Here is a 21,889-nt window from a genome sequence, read left to right as displayed (position 1 = left end):
TGCACGTGATGCAAAAAATGTTAAAAATTGCTTTATATGTATTCTTGGTGAATTGTTTTCTGTATTAAAATGCAGTGGCCTTCTTCACCACCCTTGATTCATGATGGTTAGGAGCCTACTTCATTCAACACCATGATGATGTACTTGGTAGACTGCCTTCTATCCTTTGACTCCCAGTTTTTTGATGACGTCACCAGTGAGGTGTCTTTTATGGAACAAGAGTCAGTTGGATTTCATTTTTACAATCTAATCAGCTTGTGTTTGTTTTTTAACTGATGATTGAAGACCATTTGCACTCAAGGTGATTATTGAGAGGGCTCTGGTATTTCCTAGTCTCTTGTGTTTGATGCTCTTGTTGGATTAGCAGTATTTCCCTTCTCCCTTTCCTGTTAGTACCAAGAATTTCCTGGCTCACTGTATTAAAAGGACAATTCCTTCCTGGCTCTCGCTCTTGTTACTCCTCTCATGAAATTACCTTTTCCTATGCTCTGTGACTAAAACTGCCCTTTTTCCTTCTCTGTGTACTGTTGCTTTAAATAGTTCCTACAGTATTTGTTTGGCTGTGACAAATTACCTTAATTTGTATTTACCTTCTGTTAGGCCCCCATGTCTTCTCAATTTTAAGTGATAACCTTGCTAGATGGATATAGAGATCTTAGTTGACAATCACTTTCAGGGCTTGAAATGATGCTTTGCTGATAAGTGAGAACTCTGAGGAGAGTGTTTGTTACCTGCTATCTCTGCCTTTGATGTGATTTGGTGTTTTTCTTTACAGTTTTTAATTGTTGATTCTTTGATTTGTGTTTTGAGATTTTGATCACGATAAGTAGGAAGAGGGATTCTTCTCTACTTGTGCTTTATGTGGTTCAAAATGCCTGTTATGTTTGGAGATCCATTTTATTCCTTCTAGGTTTGGGAAAACTTTTGCTAATATTTCATTGGATAAACTGTTTTTGTTTCTAGATATTATTTCAATTTTTTTCTTCTACTCCATGAGTTATTAGGTTTGTTCTCTTGAACCTATTAAAAATAAATTGGAAACCTGGTCACATCCATCAAGTTTTGTCTTCACATATCTTAGAGTATATTGTTGTCTTGACCTCATCCTCCACCCTGAAATCTGTTCTCCTTGGTTTATTTTTTTAAAAAACTAATTTTTTATTGATTCTTTGGGAATTTCACATCATACGCCCCAATTCCACTCACCTCCCAGTCTCCTTATATCCTCTCCTCACCCTGCAACAGCTCCCAAAAGAAAATTTTTAAAAATCTAACCAAATCAAGCAAGCAAGCAACAAAACAAACCAGCCCAAAACAACAACAAGAACAAGAACAAAAAAACCCTTCACTTCTTCTTTCCCTCTTCTCTAATACCTCTTCATGTCCTGGTGGCAATCGGCAGTGGTGTCACACAGTATATCCTTTTGTCCAATCAGCTTGACTGACAAAGTTCATTGCAATGAGTCATTGGTCTGGTTCAAAGCCTCTGGTTTCTGCTAGATCCATATCACTGGATCGTCACTGGAATTCTTCTGGGATATCTTGTAACCACGCTGAGTCATGGAGATCCAGTGGGTATTGTTCCACAGGGCCAGTCCCTTCATGAGCTCTAGCAGGTCCTAGTTGGGGTAGATGTTAGGGTAGGCCAATACAAGGCCTAGCTGTGGGCCTGGGTGGTCATCACTCCAGGCCACTGTGGTCACCTGCCTCAGGTGAGGGGATAGAGCCTGCTCTCCTAAGCCCATGCCATGTCACCAGGGTCAGTTCTCTCTTGCCAGTGGCACCATCTCTCCCGAATGCAGGAACCATCTCTCCTGAGTGCAGGAGATAGCTCTCTTGCTGCAGTGTACAGCTAGAGCCAGCTTTTCGAGGGGTTGGCTCAGGATGGTCCTTTAATTTCATCATATATGGATCCTGTGACACCCCTGAGGTGACACAGCCCACAGATATCAACAAAGACCCCTCCTGCAGCTGGACTAAGGTCCCAGACATGGCACTCGGTAGATGCTCAGCCCGCATGACAGATCAGGATGGCTCCAGTGGCAGCATGGTTCCGTGACACTAACAAGGCCACAGGCTGCAGCCTTAACCCTGGGCTTCCATGTAACCTTTGGTTGCAACATGGGCCTCTGACTTCAACATCGATCCCAGTCATGTAGGACCACAGATCCAGACATGGGCCTTGGCAGCAGCTGAATCTGGATGTTATCACTGCCTCGGGTGGCAGTACAGGCTTCTCAGCAAAGCTCCAGCAACAGTGAGGCCCTCAGACACCAACGCGGCCCCAGAACTTGGGCATCCACACTGCCTTCAATGGTGACAGGAGCCTGGGACATCAACACATAACCCTGGATATGGCAGGACCACATTTCTTGGTTTCTGAATGATACTTTCCACTGTGTTTTTTATTTGATGATTCTTTCATTTCCAGAATTTGCTTACACAGATTATTTTCTGAGTCTCAATTTCCTTTCTGAATTTTCCTCTATGTTTTTGACTTTCTCCTCACAGACTAGTTCATCCTCTGTGGTAACTTCTTGTCTAGATCGTGATTTGATTTAGTGTTTCTACCTGAGTCCTTTCTACAGTCATCAATCCTCCTCAAAATTAGAATTTTGAACTCCTCTTCTGGGACTTCAGCTATCTAATTACCTTCAGTTTTTGGTGTTTAGAGGTTGTGAGTTTGTGGAGGTGTCGTCGTAGATTGTTGTCTCGTTTTTGTGTGTGTATATTTGTTGTACTTTGTGTATGTGGGAGGATGTATCCTTGAGATTTCATTTTGTTCTCCATTCCCCCTCTTTTAGCTTGTTTTGTTTTATCTGGTGAGCTGTCTTCACTTGGAGTTGTTACTGCTATTTAGGAAGAAGACCTTTGTAATGACAAAGGATCTAACAGCAGTTACAGTGTTACCGTGCAGCAGGAGACACTTGTGTACTCTCTTGTGTTTCCAACAAGGTTCAGACACAGTGGCAGTGGGATAGTGATGCTTATTAGGGAAAATGCAATCGATAGTATTTATTTTAGAACTAAGATTATTAATAGTGAACTGGTAAAATAAATTGGCAATGAAATAAATGGGGAAGAGTGAGTAATACTGAGATGAAAAGTATGTAATATAGGTATAATACATAATGTATCACAAAATATATGAGGCAACATTTTTTTGAGTTAAGTATAGAGAAGGACAATCATAAGCACTTTCTTGAATACAAGAAAGCACAACAGAACAATTAAAATAAGAAAGTAATAACAATGATAAAAATAAGCAATAAAATGAAGAAGGCACTATGACTCCAGTTGGAATGAGAAGTCTCCTCCCTGCCCTTGGCTCATCTTTCCTGTTAGAATCAACAGGTTGGAAATGAGGTAGATAGCTTCTAGCCTTAGTAATTTAGACACACTAAGTTGATGTATCCTTCTATGACTAAGTCTGTGTCTGCCAGAATCTCTTGGTAGAGGGCCCTCATTCTTTCTGAGCTTTGGGGATTGTCCTTTCCATGCACAGAGCTTTCTATGAGGCTCTGAGTGGGCAGAGAAGGCCTATCTTCCTGAGCTTACTTTTGTCAAGCCCGTTAATTGCATTGTGACCCATAGCACACTCCAATGATCCTAGACCAACGGTCAGGGAGGTGCATTCCCCTCTCTGGTGAAGATCTCCTTCATGAGAGTCAGGCTCCTATGCCACATTCTGGTTTTGTCTCCACTGCCTGCTTTGCTTCAGCCCTTCGCTTTCTGCATGCTGTATCCAGTATCTGGTTGCATTTCTGCTTCTCTTGGCTTTGGTGCTACCTGCCTGTGTGAGTACTTCTTTGGTAGCTACTCTAGCTAAGCTCAAGTAGAGTGGTGCAACTGGCACTGGTGGCTTACATCCTGTTTTGTGAAGAAAAGCCCAATTAGACAATATCTTAAAGAAATAGAATCTGTCTAAAAACAAACGTACAACAACAACAAAAATACTAACTTATTTTCTTCAGCACAGATCTATCATTTACCTGCTTACTTCCATTTGTGGTTTTTAATCTACTAAGCTGGATATCCCTTTATTATATGAATCATCTATTTTATATAAACACACATCTACTTTCATTCCTTTTATACTGCAAAACAGCATATAAATTTAATTTAAAATATTAATCAGAACCTTAATAATAATAAAAGGAAGACCAGAGTGAAATTAATGAATTATGTACTTCTGTATGGACATAAGTTCAGGCATTACTATACTAAAACACAGCAAGAGTTCAAATGCTTACATCTACTTATAATGTATACATTTAAATTTAAGAACAATAGGATAAGCAACCCTCTAATGAAACAAATACAGCCAAGTGATTTTTTTTGGAACGGTTCAAAGGAATACGAAGTATAATTATCTCCTGGTGTACAACACAGCTGCATTTATGGAAAATGTAGCATCACTTAAAGAACATAAAAACACCATGTTTCTATATGAAGAATTCAGATTTTAGGTATGAACAACATACACAATTTTTCTCTTAATAAACATGCTGTCTATGGGTCATTCAAAGGGATGCCAGCATTAGACTGGACTTGGCTGTATCCTCTCTGTCTTTTGCTATCTGTGGTCCCTCCCTCTCCATTTCCTCAGAAAACCCACTTGCCACACAATTCCAAAGTGCCCCCTAGAGGTTTGTACCATCAGGGAACAGAATATTTTTTTAAGTTTCAGTACCTTACATTAATGATATTATAAATGCCTGCCTGGGCTAGAAGAAAATGTCTACCTATTGACCCTGAGCTCAAGGTCTCTTTTAGCTGAGAATCCCATAAGTGTCCAGTAAAAGATTTCATTTACTGAAGAGAATTAAGAGAGAGCTATACTGACAATTGCATTTTCTCTGTATCCACCTCTTCTAAAAAGATCTCTTCTGTGTTTCCTAGGTACTGGGATCAAACTGTGAAGATGAGGTCATTTCTTTCATCCACACTAATACAGAAGTACGCTAAAGCAAATATCCAAAGTCACTTATGTATGGCACTGAAGTACGTTACTGCATTTTTGTTTTGAAGAGCATCTTTCTAATTCAATTTTGATTAGGCACCTATTAAATTAAGTAGTTTATCTTTCTTGGTTAACCCAATGATGACAGTGTATGCATTTAGGGCACAGGTCAGAAACAACTTGGTTTGAGAACTGAGAAAAAGTGATCTAAGTATTTTGAACATTTCATTAAATAGGATTAGAAATTTGTCTTTTCACAAAAACCTGTTATGATCATATAGATGCTTTGTCAGGTTAGCATACTACTTGTAAAAGCAGTATGGTTACAGTTAATTGAACAGTAAGTGTAAAGTCCTGTACTCACCTGGTGCTTGGCCGCTTCTGTAAGGCTTTGTCCAGGATAAGAGATGGGGCACTCCTCCTCCTTTCTGCTAGTGTTTTCATTTTCTGTTGAGAAAAAAAAATCAAAATGAAGACCGCATGGCTTGTGAAGGAAGCAAATGTTGGTTTTCAATCTAATTTGGCAAGTTTTTCTTTGCAACCTCCATTAAGGGTCTAAAGTTGCTACATCTAGAATAGGATCATGAGTATCACTATGAGCTACAGGCAGTTTTTATTGTCAGGGAATAAGGAAAACACTATCACAGCCTTTTTATACATGTTAAATGTAGAGTAGCTGTTCTCAACCTTCCTAATGCTGGGACCCTTTAATACAGTTCCCTATGCTGTCACCCTTTATGCACCATTCACCATACACCACCCCATGTAGTGGTAACCCTGAACATAAAATTATTTTTGTTGATACTTCATGACTGTAATTTTGCTACTGTTATGAAAACATCTGATACGCAGGATATCTGATATGCGATCCCTGAGAAAGGGCCATTTGACCCCCAGAGAGGGGTCACAACTCACAGGCTGATAACATCTGTGCTAGATAGACATGGGCCATTTTATTTTTATTTCAAGGTATCATTTGGGGATATTGGTTATAATTTTTGGCTCAATTTTATGGTGATCATGTGTTCTCAACAAACCTTCAGTGGAAGAAAAGATTTTGAGAGGAAGGAGAATCAGTTAAATCCCAAATTATAGTGACTAGGATCTTTTTAAAAAATAGGATTTATTGATTTTATATGTACAAGTACTTGGAAGTATGTACCTATGTGCACCATATACATGTAGTGCCCATGGAGGGCAGAAGAGAACATCAGATCCATTGGAATGGAGTTAAAGGTGTTGTGAGTCACCTTGTGGGTGCTGAGAACTAAATCCTGGTCCTCTCTTCAGCCTATCAATCAGACTCTTAAATAGACATATAATCAACTTGTGGTTTTATTTAACATTTAAATATTTGCACAAATGGGTACACTTGGTTTCTTTAATGTTTAAGGAAACTTTGTTCTTTATTTAGGCAGTTTATAAGTAGTAAAATAGACTTGATACTTCAAGTTCTCTGTTTTTAATAACCAAAAATTTGTGGTGAATGAGGATATATTCAATACGAACTATTCAGATAATTGTTCTCCAACTAAAGATTATGAATGTTAACAGTTGTGGATACAGTCAGACAGCCTGTTTATAGAGAGATGGATCAGTAAGATTAACAGAAGTCACAAACAGCCAAGACTAAACTTTGGAACATACCATAAAAGCCATTCTTCCTGACATATCCTCTCCCCATCCTGGCCAGAGTTCTCACTTACTTCCTGAAAGCTTGGAATAGCCATCTTTTGGAAACTGGACCTGGCTTTAACAGTAACCATACAAAACTAACTAGCTAGCTCAGTAACAGCATCTCATTATGTGTTATAGAAGAACCAACCATTTCTTCCGTAGTAAATAAATTTAAGATACTGACAAGGGGCAGAAGAATCATCACCTAGTTGAATAATCCACTTCTTTAGTATGATTCTTACTCCAAAAATTCATCATGTTCCTAGGGAATCTCTCAAATTATTGATGTCACTGGAACTCTGGCCTCATTACTGGGGTTCATCTCACCTTTGTCTCCCATGTAGATACTTGTATCTCCTAATCTCCCAAACACAAATGATAGTGCAGCTGAAGCAATTACATAAAATGATAGAGACCAGGAAGCAAACGGGTTAAGAAATAGAGAATACCAGACACCAGGTCAGGCATTATTGACTATGAATCAGTTACAGGTTCCAGGTTACACAGAGAAAGAAATTCTGCACGTTGTGTACTTGGTGCCTCCCCTTACAGAAGTAGCCCATAGATTCTCAAGCACCTACCTTTCCCAACCACAGTGATTTCAACAACTTAGTTCATATATTACAGCTTTTGAAGGTCCACCTCACTGTTTTCATTAGCCACGCCCCTCAGCAAAGGAACTCGGGAACCTGTGCTATTCCCTAGGCCACTATGACTATTTTCCTATGTGAAGACAGTACTGGAAGACGGGGTTGATTCACTAATAAAGGAGCTGGTTAATAATATGCATCAAAGCTGTTCATATTTTTTTCAGGATTCCATTTCTTGTGACTTGATATCTCTTCCCTGTCTGGACTCCCTTTATTCATTTTTGTTATTGTGGTATTTGAAATGTCAGCAATCCTGCTGGTCCTAGTGGACGTAGCCCCGTACTGTCTGGTTGACCTTGAGGGCTTGCTGACCTTCTCTGTAGGATCACCCCTGGGGCCTGCTGCAGCAGCTTCTTGGCCACTTACTGGTGTCCTCTGACATCAGCAGCAGCAGTCTTCCACATTTGTATGTGACTTCTAACTCTGAACTCTGCATTCAGGTTGATCAAGAATTTGGAAAGAATTCAGAGGAGAGTTATAGAATGAATTAAAATGTGAAGAAAAGAACTTACCACAAAAACCATAACAATGAGATTTTTCATTCACAAATGAATGGTCTCCACATTGGTGCAGCACTGTAACACATAGGAATGGGCACCCACATGAAAGACAGGGCAGTGGGGAATGGGAAAGACCCATGGAAGGAGATTCAAGGGTAACCTTGGCTAAGGGTATTTTAAAATTCACAAAAGCTGTGAACTAATTTTTTCACAGAATTTCAAGGAATCTGAAATGGAATCCTTAGGAATCCACAGACTAAGAAACCATCTGACTTAAGGGCATCTTCCTATGAGAGTTGTAATACATGCAAATGGGTAATTTAAAAAATTGTGACAAGTGTTCTTTTATAAAGGTATTTTTAAATACAGTTTCTTAAAATGAAAACAACATGAAAGAATGTTTGTATACACAGTGATTAGACTGTGTTCTAGGTAACACAGAACTGTTAGATATCTAAAGGGTCAAATACTGAGTTTACTCACCTTGTCCAGCTACATTTATACTGAAGGGGATGCAATAAAATTACAGACAGAATACTACTAATGATTGAGGTTTTAAACTCAGACTTCACTCCTGATGGAGTTATATAATCCAAGACAATCCAATCCTTTCTTGGACTGTACCATTTCTTAGGTCATTAGATGTTTTTATTTCTGAGTCTTCATGGATTTGAAAAAAGCGGAAGAGAAGATAATAAGGGAAAGGAAAGAAAAAACAGTATCATGTGAACCATTTAGGATTCACAGGATTCAATTTGTCCAAGAGCAGCTATATAATGGAAAATATAATGAAGTAGGTATTATTTTGTTCAAAATCCATAGATATCCCTTACTATGTATGAAAACCAAAGGTCCACGGGGACTTTGAAACTACAAAATCACTGTTTTTTTCTCAGGTAACAAGGACTTGGACTTCCTACTTGCTTATAACATGAAATTCAACATATTGGAAGAAGATGAAACTTGATTCCTTCATAAATACATAGTCATACAAGCTTGTTAGGTCAGGCCACACCAGACCAACAAAATTTACAGCTGTTCCAAGGTTAATTATGACTTGGTTTTATGAGAAACCAACTGTACTGTAAACAGCACATATTTTGTTGGTTTATAAATTATTCCGATTACAACTATTTTCTTTTATTTTCTGAATTGAAGTGTGTGATGTTAAGAGTGAGGAGACATCATAGTAGTGGATGGTTGGGAAGGAAATGTTTTCTAAAAGGTAATCTTTTATCTTAAAAATAAATTAAAAAGTTCAAAGAGAAAAATGCATAAACTATACATTAAATTAAAAAGCAACTGTATATGTCTTTTGGAAATGAGCTTCATATTTTGCCAGTTATCTAGTGTGAAGCAGCTCAAAAACTAACAAGAATTTTACATGTGCTAAAAACCAAAAAAGCATGAAATAGTATCTCTGTCTACACTATCCCCAATAGGAGAAGATCTTGCGAGAAAGTGTAAAAGAAAATAGTGACCATATTTTTAAAACCTGTTGCTTTTTTTCTGACAGCCACTTATTCGATAAGCCTAGCATACACATTAGGGAGAAATGAAATCTTTGATTTTTATGCTGTCTCCTCTGAAGCTATATTTAGTCTGGCAGGTCAAAAAAACTATTCCACCCAAGAGCAAATGGGCAGAGGTCACAACTGCAGATGAGAATGAAAAGCATGTAATTCATGTTTTGGTTTGTATTTCAAAAATAACTCAAAGCCTCAGCGATGTTGCCAACTAATCTGTAAGACATTTCCTACTCTACGTCATTTCTATCAGCTGAATTGACTCTATATCCAACTCTCTGTGTTCCCTTCTCAATGTGCTATGCAAACGTTACACAACTTTTGTTGTTGTGACATTATCTCTCTGCCCCTTTCTAGAGAACAGGGATTACCCTCCCTTCAAAACTTGTCCTCTTTCTTTAGCAATTATTTATTGAAACTCAACTTTGCATTCCCAAAGCTTAGTGTAATGTCTGGCAAAGGCTATATAGTCAACACATAGGGGAGGGGAGTGATGGGAACTTTAAAGCTCAGTCATCCACCACATCAGCACCACCATCCCCAAACACATACACAAGAAAACAAACACCGAGGCATAGTGCTCAAGCCTATATAATCCCTGCACTTGAGAGGCTGCTGTAGGAAGATGGCTGTGAGTTAGAGGCTAGCAAAGGCTATACTGTGAGGACCCATTGGAATAAGGAAAAAAGAAGGGAGGGAGGGAGGGAGGGAGAGAGGAAGAAAGGAAGGAAGCATGGATCTTTAACAAATTTTATGAAATAGGGGCATTTGCAAAGGAATTAGACAGTAAGTGGCATTGCTGCCCACTGGAAGCTATCCTTTCAGTGCTATGTTACCACCACATTGTGCTACTTGATAAATATCTGTCTGATGATTTAGCAAAGATTCATAACCTGTCAACAAACTGTGCCAGGGTAACTGGATAACTACCCACAAAGGAAGGAAGTTAGGGTTGTATCTTATACCACATACAACAACTCAAAAGTGATGTAAGGTGTGTGTTAATATAAAAAACCGACAAAATACTAGTCATCTTTGTCATTTTTAATGAGGCAATCAATTTTTCTTCATTGTAACACCACAAACAAAAGCAACAAAGTAACAAAACCAGTAAATTGGGCACTATTAATATTGAATGCTTGCACAGAATGAAGATCATTTGTAAATTATACTTATATTAAGTGACTCATAACTAGAATATATAAGTAGCTATTACAACTCAGTAATAGAGGCAAATTAACCAAGTGGAAATTGGGTAAAATAAAGTTATGATTTCTGCAAAGACATATGAACACACATGAAAAAATTTTTGACATCATTAGCTGCCAGGGAAATAAAAGCCACAATGAGTTACTGATTCGTCCACATTAGGATGGCAGCAATAAGACAGCTTTCTGTTTAACGAGGCACTGAACTCCTACACACAGCTATCTCATTACAACTTGGGGCAGCTACTCTTAAAAATAGTTCAAAGTCCCACAAACAGTCAGTTTTTCCATGTGTATGATCCTGCATTTCATGCCAAGGTATACAGCCCCAAGAGAAATGAAAATATATGTCCACCCAAAGGCTTGTACACCTAAGACCAACACATAAAGAACCAATCTAGAAACCAGTGATTTATACACTCAAAGCAGGTGAGCTGTATAGTGTTTTAGTCATGTGTTTAATAAAAAGTTAACTTCCTGTCTATTAAACCATTAGGCTTTGTCCAAGAAAACTGATTCATGACCAGAAGTTAGAATATTCCTATCACAACCACCTGAGGTATACTGCATCAAAATGGAGAACTGACTGCTTTCTCTGTGTGTGGAATGTCTAGTCAAACTCCAGAACAGGCCTGCCCACTTGGTAGAGTTTGCTGCCAACTACCCTTTCAGTGTCCAAGTGGCAAGTCATGAAAAGTTTCTAGGTCAGAGAGTGGTTACCATTCTTTACACGAGACTCTCGGGTAGTTAACCTATACAGGAAAGTGAACTTATAAACAGGCAGCTTAAGGGGAGAAAAGGAAAGAGTTGTCCTTTGCAGGAACTCAGAAAACATTTTTTGATCTAGAAAATTTTCATATTTTATTGCTTTAAAAAGACATACAGTAAAGAACAAAATATACTTCTCGCTAGTACAGCCTTTCTCAACCTGTGGCTCATGACCCTTTTAGCAGACCTCTATCTCCAACAGAATTTATATTACGGTTCATAACAGTAGCAAAATTATAGTTATGGGGTAATGACAAAATTAATTTTATAGTTGGGGTCACCACAACATGAGGAACTGTATTAAAGAGTTACAGCATTAGGAAGGTTGAGAACCACTGCTTTAGTATTTTCTAGCAAAAACACTGAATCATTAAAAGTGTTTGTTTCTTTTAAAAGTTATTTAATTTTAATATTAAAAGAGTTGTCAAATTTGCCTCCATTCCCTTCCCTATAAATCCTCTCCTACCCCTACCACTATTCCCTTCTACCTTCATGTGCTCTTAAACAACAACAACGACAACAAAATAAACCAGCTACTAAGTCCACTTATTGCTGCATGTGGGTGAATTCAGGGCCATCTGCTGGAGCATGGGTGGTAACTCAAGAGTTGCATCCTCAAGGAAACCTATCCAACCTCTTCTAGCAGCCATCAATTGCCAATAGCCCCTCATCTAGGAGTGGGACTACAGACCCCATCCATACTTGCATTTGTCTGGCAGTCACAGCTGCTTTGAATTCATGTGTATATCAGCCTTGTAATGTCCAGAAAATGCTGTCTTAACATAGTTATCCACCACCTCTGGCTCTTTTTTTTTTTTTTTTTGGTTTTTTGAGATAGGGTTTCTCTGTAGCTTTGGAGGCTGTCCTGGAACTCACTTTGTAGACCAGGCTGGCCTCGAACTCACAGAGATCCGCCTGCCTCTGCCTCCCAAGTGCTGGGATTAAAGGCGTGCGCCACCAACGCCCATTCCACCTCTGGCTCTTAAAATCTTTCTTCTCCCTCTTCCAAGATGATCCCCAAAGCTTGGGAGGAAGAGATGTTACACAGATGTCCCATTCTGGGATAGGCAGAATTCATGGGTTTAAAGGTAATTGTTTAGAAGACAGCTTGATACTATGTCCATTTAGCATAGGAAATAGTAATAGAGATTTTACTACAGACTATAACTTACCCACTTACAAGTTCACAGGATGGTTAAAGGAACCAGTCATGAGTTTCATTTTGTGTCCTTAAATTCAATCAGAAAATGGTTGGTTGCTCCCGTAACAGTTATGCTTCAATGTCACTAGTAGGCATGCATTGACAGTTATGCTTCAATGTCACTAGTAGGCATGCATTGACAGTTATGCTTCAATGTCACTAGTAGGCATGCATTGACAGTTATGCTTCAATGTCACTAGTAGGCATGCATTGACAGTTATGCTTCAATGTCACTAGTAGGCATGCATTGACAGTTATGCTTCAATGTCACTAGTAGGCATGCATTGGTAGACCAGTCATCATTGCAGCTCACAAGGTTCACAGCTGGGTACAACCGAAATTTACTTTTCTCCTCTTGTAATGTACATAGCATCTGCCAGCATTGTGAAAGCTAGCAGGTAGGGATGAAACTTCCAGGTTGGTAACAGTTTTACTCCTCCATGTTTGCTGATGCCAGTATATAGTGTCTTTGTCAATAAGATCTTACTACCAAGTTCGGGGGATAAGCCAAAAACCATGACAATAATGTGTCATGGCTTGTGTGTGTGTGTGTGTGTGTGAGAGAGAGAGAGAGAGAGAGAGAGAGAGAGAGAGAGAGAGAGAGAGAGAGAGAGAGAGAGAGAGAGAGAGAGAGAGTGTCTTTGGGACCTTAATGATCAACAAATCATAAAAGGGAACCACATATCTGGCATTGGGATTTTTATTTAATAGCCTATACCATTATGAGAGGCATTGTTGCCCCTTCCCCATTATAGGATAACTCCATTTAAACTATGTTTATGCTTACATTGAAAGAAGCTTCAGTAGTAGTGGATTTTTCCAGGGTCTTTAGAATGAACCCCTTCTATGTGAAAGCCTACAAATATGTTCTCATTAGAATTTTAATTTCATGTTAACCAACTACAATGGCACTGTCTTATTTACCTCCACATCTGAATCCAGATCTGACCATTGTTAGCTTTCCCAGTGAATAAACAGAAATAAATATGACCAAAAGTAAGGAATTGGATGAAAGATTTAAGTCAGAGGTGAACTGCAATTTTTCATGGTTTGTTTAGAGATAAAATTCAAGCATTTTGATCAAATGTGCTAACATCACCTTTGATCTTTTAAAGTAAACAAGAATAACATTAAAATGAGAGATTTGAGGGAATGTTTTAAAGCTACAGATTTTCACATCTAGAAAAATACTAGATCAAATTTACAAACTAGTCTACTCAAATTTGATTCCTAATCCTTTTGTGGCTAGTTTGTGCAATTCCATGAGCAGTAAATTCTCTCTCGTTCCCTGCATGCTTTCAGTATTTATTTGTGGAGATATACTCAAGCCACAGCACAATTATAGTTTGAAAACATTGGCTCTGCAGTGGGAAAAGAATTATTTTTAACCTTGCACCTTGCTTCTGGATCCTCCTATCACAGCAAGCTTTTGACCACTGTGGTAAGCTGATGGTTCCAGCTTTTGTCAGTTCAGCTTGTACTAAGTATAAAATTCTATCTATTCACAGACTGTCCCATCCAGAATCAGTCTGCACACTGAGCTCAAATAAACATCACAGTAAAGACTACTGTGAGCAGCCGGGCGTTGGTGGCTCATGCCTTTAATCCCAGCACTTGGGAGGTAGAGGCAGGCGGATCTCTGTGAGTTCGAGGCCAGGCTGGACCGACAGCCTCCAAAACAGAGAAACCCTGTCTCATAAAACCAAAAAAAAAAAAAAAAAAAGACTACTGTGAGCACATTAACATTCCTTCAGACAGTAGGATAGAAACGATTTTACTATTGGCTCTTTGTTCTTTCCATAAGATGATCATTATTTTCAAGTATAGCAACAAACACAAGAGTTTACATAATGTAGAAGAGTAAGCCCTGAGCTGGCAGATATTGGGCCTTAAATCTGGGCTGTAATTCTACGACATAATTTTTCAAATGTTCTCTAAAATTGACCTAATCCCTGCTCTATCTCTGTGTGTGTGTATATATAAGAAATTCCTGAATTGAAAGGTACTATGATATTGAGGCACACATACAAGAATTCCAGTAGTGTTTGTAAACAAGTGAGAATGTCACAAAGTCCCTTACACATGTGTCATTTCTTTACCTCCATCTCTATCCACAGTCTATTATGTCCTACCATCACTGTGGGCTTTTGAACTGGCTGGACTGTCGTCTCTGTCAAAGCCACTGGCTTCAGCCTTTGGCCAAGTTCACTTCCAGCAGCACTTATGCACACAGGTCAACCATCAGTGTTTTTGCCTCACAGAACAGGGTTCTGCTGTAGATATTCACATCATGGCCACCACAAAATAGTGATGTATACAGCCATGACACTCTATGATGAACATAAGACACTCTGACCACCCCAATACCCATCTGAGGGCCAAGGGCCTAAATGTACGAGGCACGCTGCAATGATTGGTGAGCCCTGTCTTATAATACTCTTTCATTTTCTTCACATAGAGGAAAAAGATATTATGATCAAATTCAAAAGATGTAATGGTTAAAAAATTCAGAGTGCATTGGTGAGAATAGAAACAGGTCAAGGTTTGCCTGGATTTCTATATGGTGCCATCTGGTAGCGGTTACTACTCAAGGTCAGGTGTAAAATGGTGACTGGAGAGGCAGAAGAGAGAATATTAGGCTTTCCTTGATGCAAACAAGGTCCCAGGAAAATACGGGCTATGGAAAAGTTGGGTTTTCCAGATCTTGATACGTGAGCTTCTGTGGTGACACATACCTTCCATTCTCAGAGTCCTCTCGAGTGACCAGATGTCTAAAAACAGCTTTTACATTCAGTTATGCCGTGTGACAGGTGCCTGTCAAAATTAGGTCAGGGCTGCTCAGCACACTACATGCAGTGCTGATGGGGCTGCTTCTGCTATTGGCTGGATGTTTCTAATCTAAACTTGTCCTGAAGAAAACACAGACGAGATGAAACTTAAAATAAACTGGGCTGTGTTGTCTACAAGCACCATCAGGGATGGATGGCATAAGTTAGTGAGTGATCTCTTCTGCTTTTCCTGTCTCCCAAATTGTGGCAAAGTCCCATATAAGAACAAAGACTAAAGATTATCCTATTCTTGTTTCAGACAACCATTAGAGTTGTGACTACCATAGACAGTTTAATCTCTGTTTCTTAAACACACGAGGACCTGTAGAATTCTGAAATCTTGAATATGAGCGAACCAACAGAAACAGCAGGAAAGCCAACGTTTCCTTCAGTACAAGTTTGTTTTAGGTGTATTTTATCCATTCTCTGGAGACATGAGGGGATGTATTTCAAGACATTAAACTGAGGAACAAATATAGTATGTGTATGTATATGTGTGTGTTTGTATATATGTGTGTTTTCCAACACTAGTTACTATAAGTGTATGTTCTTATGTTTGTCTATACACTGACTTTCTACAGCTATTTTTGGTAGTACTGTTAATGACAACAAAGGTTGAAAAAATGTAAGTTGTAAAATTATATGTCCCCAGTAAGTTGTGTGTGGTGGTAGACACATGATATATTTAAAATAAAAAAAAACCCAAAACCAAACACTCAACACATCCTGAGTAGGTCACAAGTCATGAATTATTCTTTTATTATTTTAATTAATGAAATCAGTTAATAGGAAACAATTCATTTTCAGCTTTCTTGCTCCTCTTCAATCACCAAGTGTGTTGCTGTTTGTCTTACAGACCCTGCTAATCCATAACCTGAGAGAATGCTCAAGTCCCTGGAAGTAAGCATTGCCTCACCGCAAGCTGCATTTCAAAACTAGTAACAGCAATTGCACAGACCCTTTAGGTAGCTATTGTTTGTGGCAACAGGTATAACTACCCATTGTAACCTATGAGACCTAATCTTCAAATTGACTAACTGGGGCTGGAGAGACGGCTCAGGGGGTAAGTGTTTGTGCTGCAAGAATGTTGAATCCCCAACCTGTAAAGATAAGCATGGCTGTATACAGACCTAGCATTGGGACAAGCAGATAGTGTGAGCTCCTTTGCCTCTGTTTGCCCAGTAGGAAGGAAAGCTTTGGAATCATTGAGAGACTGGCTCAAGGCAGCAAAGCAGAAAGCCTTGTTTTAGCCTCTGCATGTGAACATGCGGGTACTCGCATACATGCACAGAGACAGAGAGACTTTTAGATAAATGTATTCTGATTAAAAGATGGTGCCTCAACCAGGCGTTGGTGGCTCACGCCTTTAATCCTAGCACTTGGGAGGCAAAGGCAGGTGGATCTCTTTGAGTTCCAGACCAGGCTGGCCTACAGAGACAGAACTAGGACAGGCTCCAAAGCAACACAGAGAAACCCTGTCTTGAAAAACAAAACAAACAAAAAAGGATGGTGCCTCATTTTATAAGCAATTTCTTTTGTTCCAATGTGAAATTTTGAAGTCACAGAAAGTTAACCTTTTTCTATGTTAGAGTAAGATTTACGCTCACATTTGAAGACTCACCCCTGGATGTATTTTTTTTTTAAAATTCAGACTCAAGACTTCTAAGTTTACCGATGTAACTTTCAGTGACATTTCTCACACATTCCTTTCCACAGCAGAGTTATCAGAGACACAGGAGTCTGTGTACCCACATACATCTTTGAAACAGTCCCAAGTCTACATGCAGAATATGCCAAGCTTTCCAACAGTAGGCAAGGCTGAGCATGGACATCAGTCTGGGTTGAAGAATTCCTGAAGTATAACTACCTTCCTTCTATGGAGAATCAGAAATGGGGAGACATCAAGGCACAAGACTCAGTGAGGTATCCAATGTGGCATTGGTAGTTGCTGCTAGTCAATGTTTACCTAACATTACCCAGAGACTGCAGTGACTGTAACAAAAGAATCCTTCCTGGTTGGCTTTAGGCAATTCACTCTGTGAGTATGCCTAGGGAAGGACTCAGTAGGATACAGTTTTAAATATGGGTTTGTTTTACTCAGTACTGAAGAGTTAAGACTGAAGCTTACTATTAAGTCATTTCATTCAAGGTTCAGTACCACACATACACTTGGCTGAAGTAGTCCGCTCTTGATGGGGGTAGGGCGGGCGTTCCACTACCAAATGCTATAAACAGGTTTGGACCCAGAAGATGCACAAAGAGGGGACCATAGAGTTTGTAACAGCAGCTGCTACTTTTTGAAATGCTAGAACTATTTTTAAATTATTTTCCTTTGACGGTTTTCTATGCCTATAAATCTCCTTCCTACTCCAATACTCCTTGCCCCATTAACCAGTTTTTAATTACTAAGTGAAGTAAAAGGGTCAGTGTGTTTGAATATGACAGTCATTCCTAACACTGAAATGACTCTACTATGGGCTTCCAGCATACCAGGACTGTGCAGGACAAATATGGACATCCACCAAGAACATAATATTCCAGGAGAGTTTAAATTGTCATTTGTATACTGTATCTACATTTGAGAGCCCTATTCTGGGAAACACTGCATGAATTTACTGTATGTTCTTCTGAGGACCCCCAATGACAGAAACTCTGTCTTCTCAGGTAGACAGAACTTTTTGGAAAGACCATCAAATCTTATGAATAGCAAATAAAGGCAGGTTATCCAGCTAGGTAATTCTTGAGGTTAAAATAATAAATGAGTCCATAAAATAAAAAAATTACCTTAAAGGTAGTTGCTTAAACAGACTCTTCCCCTTGGATCTCTAGACTTAATGTGCCCCCACTTACTGAAATTCTTTTTTTTATTTAAGAGTCTTTTCCTTATACAGAGTTAAAGGGCACTTTTAAACAGGCCTTGCCTTCAACAGCCCAGTACCTCTAGAGTGTTCATCTGAATACCTGCATCTGTTCAAATCAGGATCATGGTTTTTTCTTTTAGTTGGAAACAAGCTTGCTTCACATGTCAATCCCAGCTCCCTCTCCCTCCCCTCCACCCCCAGCTCCCCACCAGGCCCCCCAGCCCCCCACCCAATCCCCCACTCCATTCCCCAAGAAGGGTGAGGCCCTCCATTGGGGGACAAGATCACGGGGCTTTTGTTGTTGTTGTTGTGTTCGTATACCCAATAAAGGATTTGAATTCAGAATGTACAAAGTACCCAACAAAAGCTGGAAAGATATTTAAATAGACTATTCACCAAAGGTAATGTGTGGATGGCCAACATTTGAGAAGATACTCAAAATCATTGAGAAAGTGCAGCTCCAGATCACAAGGCTCTACTCCACACCCCCCTTGGATGACCGTGACCCACAGAGAGATGATGTGTTGGTGAGCATATGCAGAAATTGGATTACCATACACTGCTATTGGAAATATAAAATCACTTCACAATAAAGCAACCAGTTTCTTGAAGAGTCATGTATATGGCTAAATATGACCCAGTCATCCCACACCTACATATTTACCCCATAGAAAGCATAGATCCATGCAGAGTTGTGTGTGAAGGCTCTCAGCAGCTTCACTTATACAGCCAAGAAATGGAAGCAGTCCGAACACCAGCTCAATGGACAAATGCACTATAGGTCTCACATCCAAAGGTCCCAATCTGACACCCAAAATGGCTTCAAACCCTGAAACTTTCTGATTGTTGATCCAAGATGTAAGAAGAAAGTTCTATGCACATCTCCTGTGATGGGTAAGGTCAACTACAAACAATGAACCAAATGACTTTTAGATTTTGCAAGTAAGGTGCTTATGAGATGTGAATGAACTTTATATTGAGACTTGAATGCCATCCATTCACAGGGTATTTCATTATGTGTAAGTAAATAATTTAAAATTAAAATATATGAAATCAGAAACCCCCACATCAAGGTATTTGATCTTTATCCCTCTGGAATGAAAGGCATTAACACATATAAATAAAAAGGATGAATACAAAAATATGGTGAAAGAGAGGAGAGGAGAGAGAGAAGAGAGAAGAGAGAGAGAGGATATGCACTTTAGGAAGACTCAAGATTCTCACAACAACAACAACAACAACAACAAAACAACTCTTGAAACAGACTAAAGGGAATAAGGAAAAGGACCTACATTTTACTATGCATACAAAATGAATCACTTGTAAGCAAATGACCATCACGATCAATTCAATTTGAAAAAAAATCTGGCACAGAACTGAAAGCAAATGAACATCATGATCAATTGGGAAAAACCATTCTGGCACTGCTAAATGCAGAATGGGTCACAGAAAGACAAGAAAGGTGTCAGAGGGACAGTTTCTGCAAAGGCGCCAGTTAGAGGTGGCTACGGGGTAGCAGTGGGGATGGAGTGGAGAAAGTCTAGACACACTGGAAGGATAGTAGCTGCTCTGAAGCATTGGCTGTTGCAGAGTAAGGAAGGGTGTTAAAACCCATTCTAGATTATGGGCTTCAGCAACCCACGACACAAATGTGGATTGCAAGCATGGGGAAATGCATACACTAAGAGCTAACATCATCGTGCCTGCATGCCATCATTCAATTTTCTCAACAGTCTTGGGAAAGTGGATTGATGTGGGAATGTACTAGTCGTTTATGTTTTATAACGAAGGACACTATTGTAGCTAGTGATACGCTATGCCCAAGAGAAAAGAACACTGGAAAAGGGGCACAGCCACCCTTCAATTATGGGACAATTGGGGCTTGAAAATGATAAAGCTACTCTTTAATGTACCCCCCCCCACTCCCATGCTAGTGTGCTTAATCAGCCACGGGGGAGGGGCCCCACTTCATGAAAACAAATGCCTGATTCTTTCCAATTCCTTAGGTTTACAGAAACCGAAAACGCTTTAAATCTATGCCAATTGCTTAATGTTCATTTGCCATTCTAAATTATGGCATCCTGACATTTTCATGTTTTATTTAGAAGAACTGGATTACACACACACACACACACACATCCTCCCTCCATCTCTGAAGGGAGGGGAAAAAAACACGACAAGGACAAACAGTCTTCATACATCAAAGGCTGAGCCTCCACTACTACCCATACATCAAGTTCTCAGACACCCATAGATGGTTCTGCGACAGGGCCAAGGTCCTTGGGAGCTCACATACATTTCTATGCAGATGTGACCTCTCTTCACTGACCTCCAGCCAACCCACCATCCTAGTGGGAAGATTAATGAAAGGCCGTAAAATCCGGACATGCGGGGAACTGGTGTATCCCCTTCAGTCTCTAATTATAGTAATGCAACGTCTTCACATATTTGTTAAGGAAGAGCTAGAATGATCTCTCATCCCAACTTGTTTTCAGAGAAGCTGGGAAAGTCAGCACCACGGTAAGGAACAAATATGGCCAATTATCGGTAGATTTTTGTACTGCAGGAAGGGGTGGCAGACATGGCTACAGGAATACCCAAATCAATTCCCGGGAGTCCAGAAGCTCAAGGCCCACGTGCACTTGCTCAGGAACCCATTGCAGGCACCTGACCTCCATGGAAATCCTCCCTCTGCACCGTGGACCCGTCAATCACAAGCAAATGCTACAAGTAGTTGCCCACACAGGTCCTCCTGGTGACAGGGAACAAGGGCACCGCCCCCATAGGCTCCTGCCGGGTCCCCTCTCAGGAGGTGGCTCTGAGCCATGTCCCCCAAGCCCGCTGAGACCCCCGCAAGCTGCCTACCCGCCGCTATCCAGCCTATATCTAGGCCAGCTGAATGAACCTCCGGGTCCCGCAGGGTGGCCCCATGACACCCATCTCTGACACCCCGGGAGGCCCGGGCTGGGAGCATAGTCGCCCCCTCCTGGGCCTCCTACCGTCCTCAAACAGCCCGGTCAAGGCCACCTCGGGGGGCCCCGTGGGGAGGCACCTCGCGGGTCAAAGGTGGAGAGGGACCTGCTGGAGGCAAGGGGGCTTCTCCGCGACCGGTTTTCACCAGAGAGGCAGCGGGGGATTCCGGGAGGTGACACCACCCCCCAATGCCCGCGGGGACCGTTAACCCTTCTCAGTGCCAGGCACGCGTGGAAGGCGCGCGCCCGAGGTTCTCCCCCACGCCCTGCTCGGCGTCCTCACCTTCTTGGTGCCGGGGCCTCCCGCGATGCGAGACATCCCAGTCAGCGAGGAGGAGCGCCCGGGCTGCCCCCCTAGAGCATCCTGCTGTGGAGACATCGCTTCCATTAAGAAGATCTGCAAGCCAAACCCAAGCCCAGGACAGGGTGGCTGCGCGGCGCGGTCCGCTCAGGCCGGACGCCGGGGTGCGGGTGCGGGCGGCGCGCCTCCCGTCGGGGCCATGGACCGTGGCCCGAGCCGCGCTCGCCGCGCTCGCCGCTCTCTGCTCTGGCTGCAGGCGCTCCCGGCGGCCGCCCGTCCGTCAGAGCCAGCCCCGCCCCTCCCCTCTGCGCCCGCCCCGCCCCCGCCGCCCTCCCAGCGTCGCCTGTGCGCGCGGCCGCGAGCTCTCGGCACTTGGCGCTCGCTGCGGGAGCCACCAACCTCGCTAGGCGCCTCGGGTCCAGCCGCGTCCCAAG

The 21,889-nt window shown here is 41.0% G+C and overlaps 1 protein-coding gene across 1 annotated transcript in view; it reads right to left on the bottom strand.

Annotated features, from left to right (window-relative positions):
• The window catches only part of Arhgap20 (Rho GTPase activating protein 20), an 80,302-nt gene extending 58,655 nt beyond the window's left edge, over window positions 1-21,647 (bottom strand). Inside the window, 2 exon segments of the mRNA XM_040729897.1 lie at window positions 5,328-5,410; window positions 21,438-21,647. Coding sequence (XP_040585831.1) covers window positions 5,328-5,410; window positions 21,438-21,542 — 188 coding nt within the window. The 5' untranslated portion in view covers window positions 21,543-21,647.
• Between the last annotated feature and the right edge of the window lie 242 nt (window positions 21,648-21,889).

Source organism: Mesocricetus auratus, unplaced genomic scaffold, assembly GCF_017639785.1.
Source record: "Mesocricetus auratus isolate SY011 unplaced genomic scaffold, BCM_Maur_2.0 Super-Scaffold_100022, whole genome shotgun sequence".
Taxonomy (NCBI): domain Eukaryota; kingdom Metazoa; phylum Chordata; class Mammalia; order Rodentia; family Cricetidae; genus Mesocricetus; species Mesocricetus auratus.
This window is presented reverse-complemented; position numbering and strand designations above follow the sequence as displayed.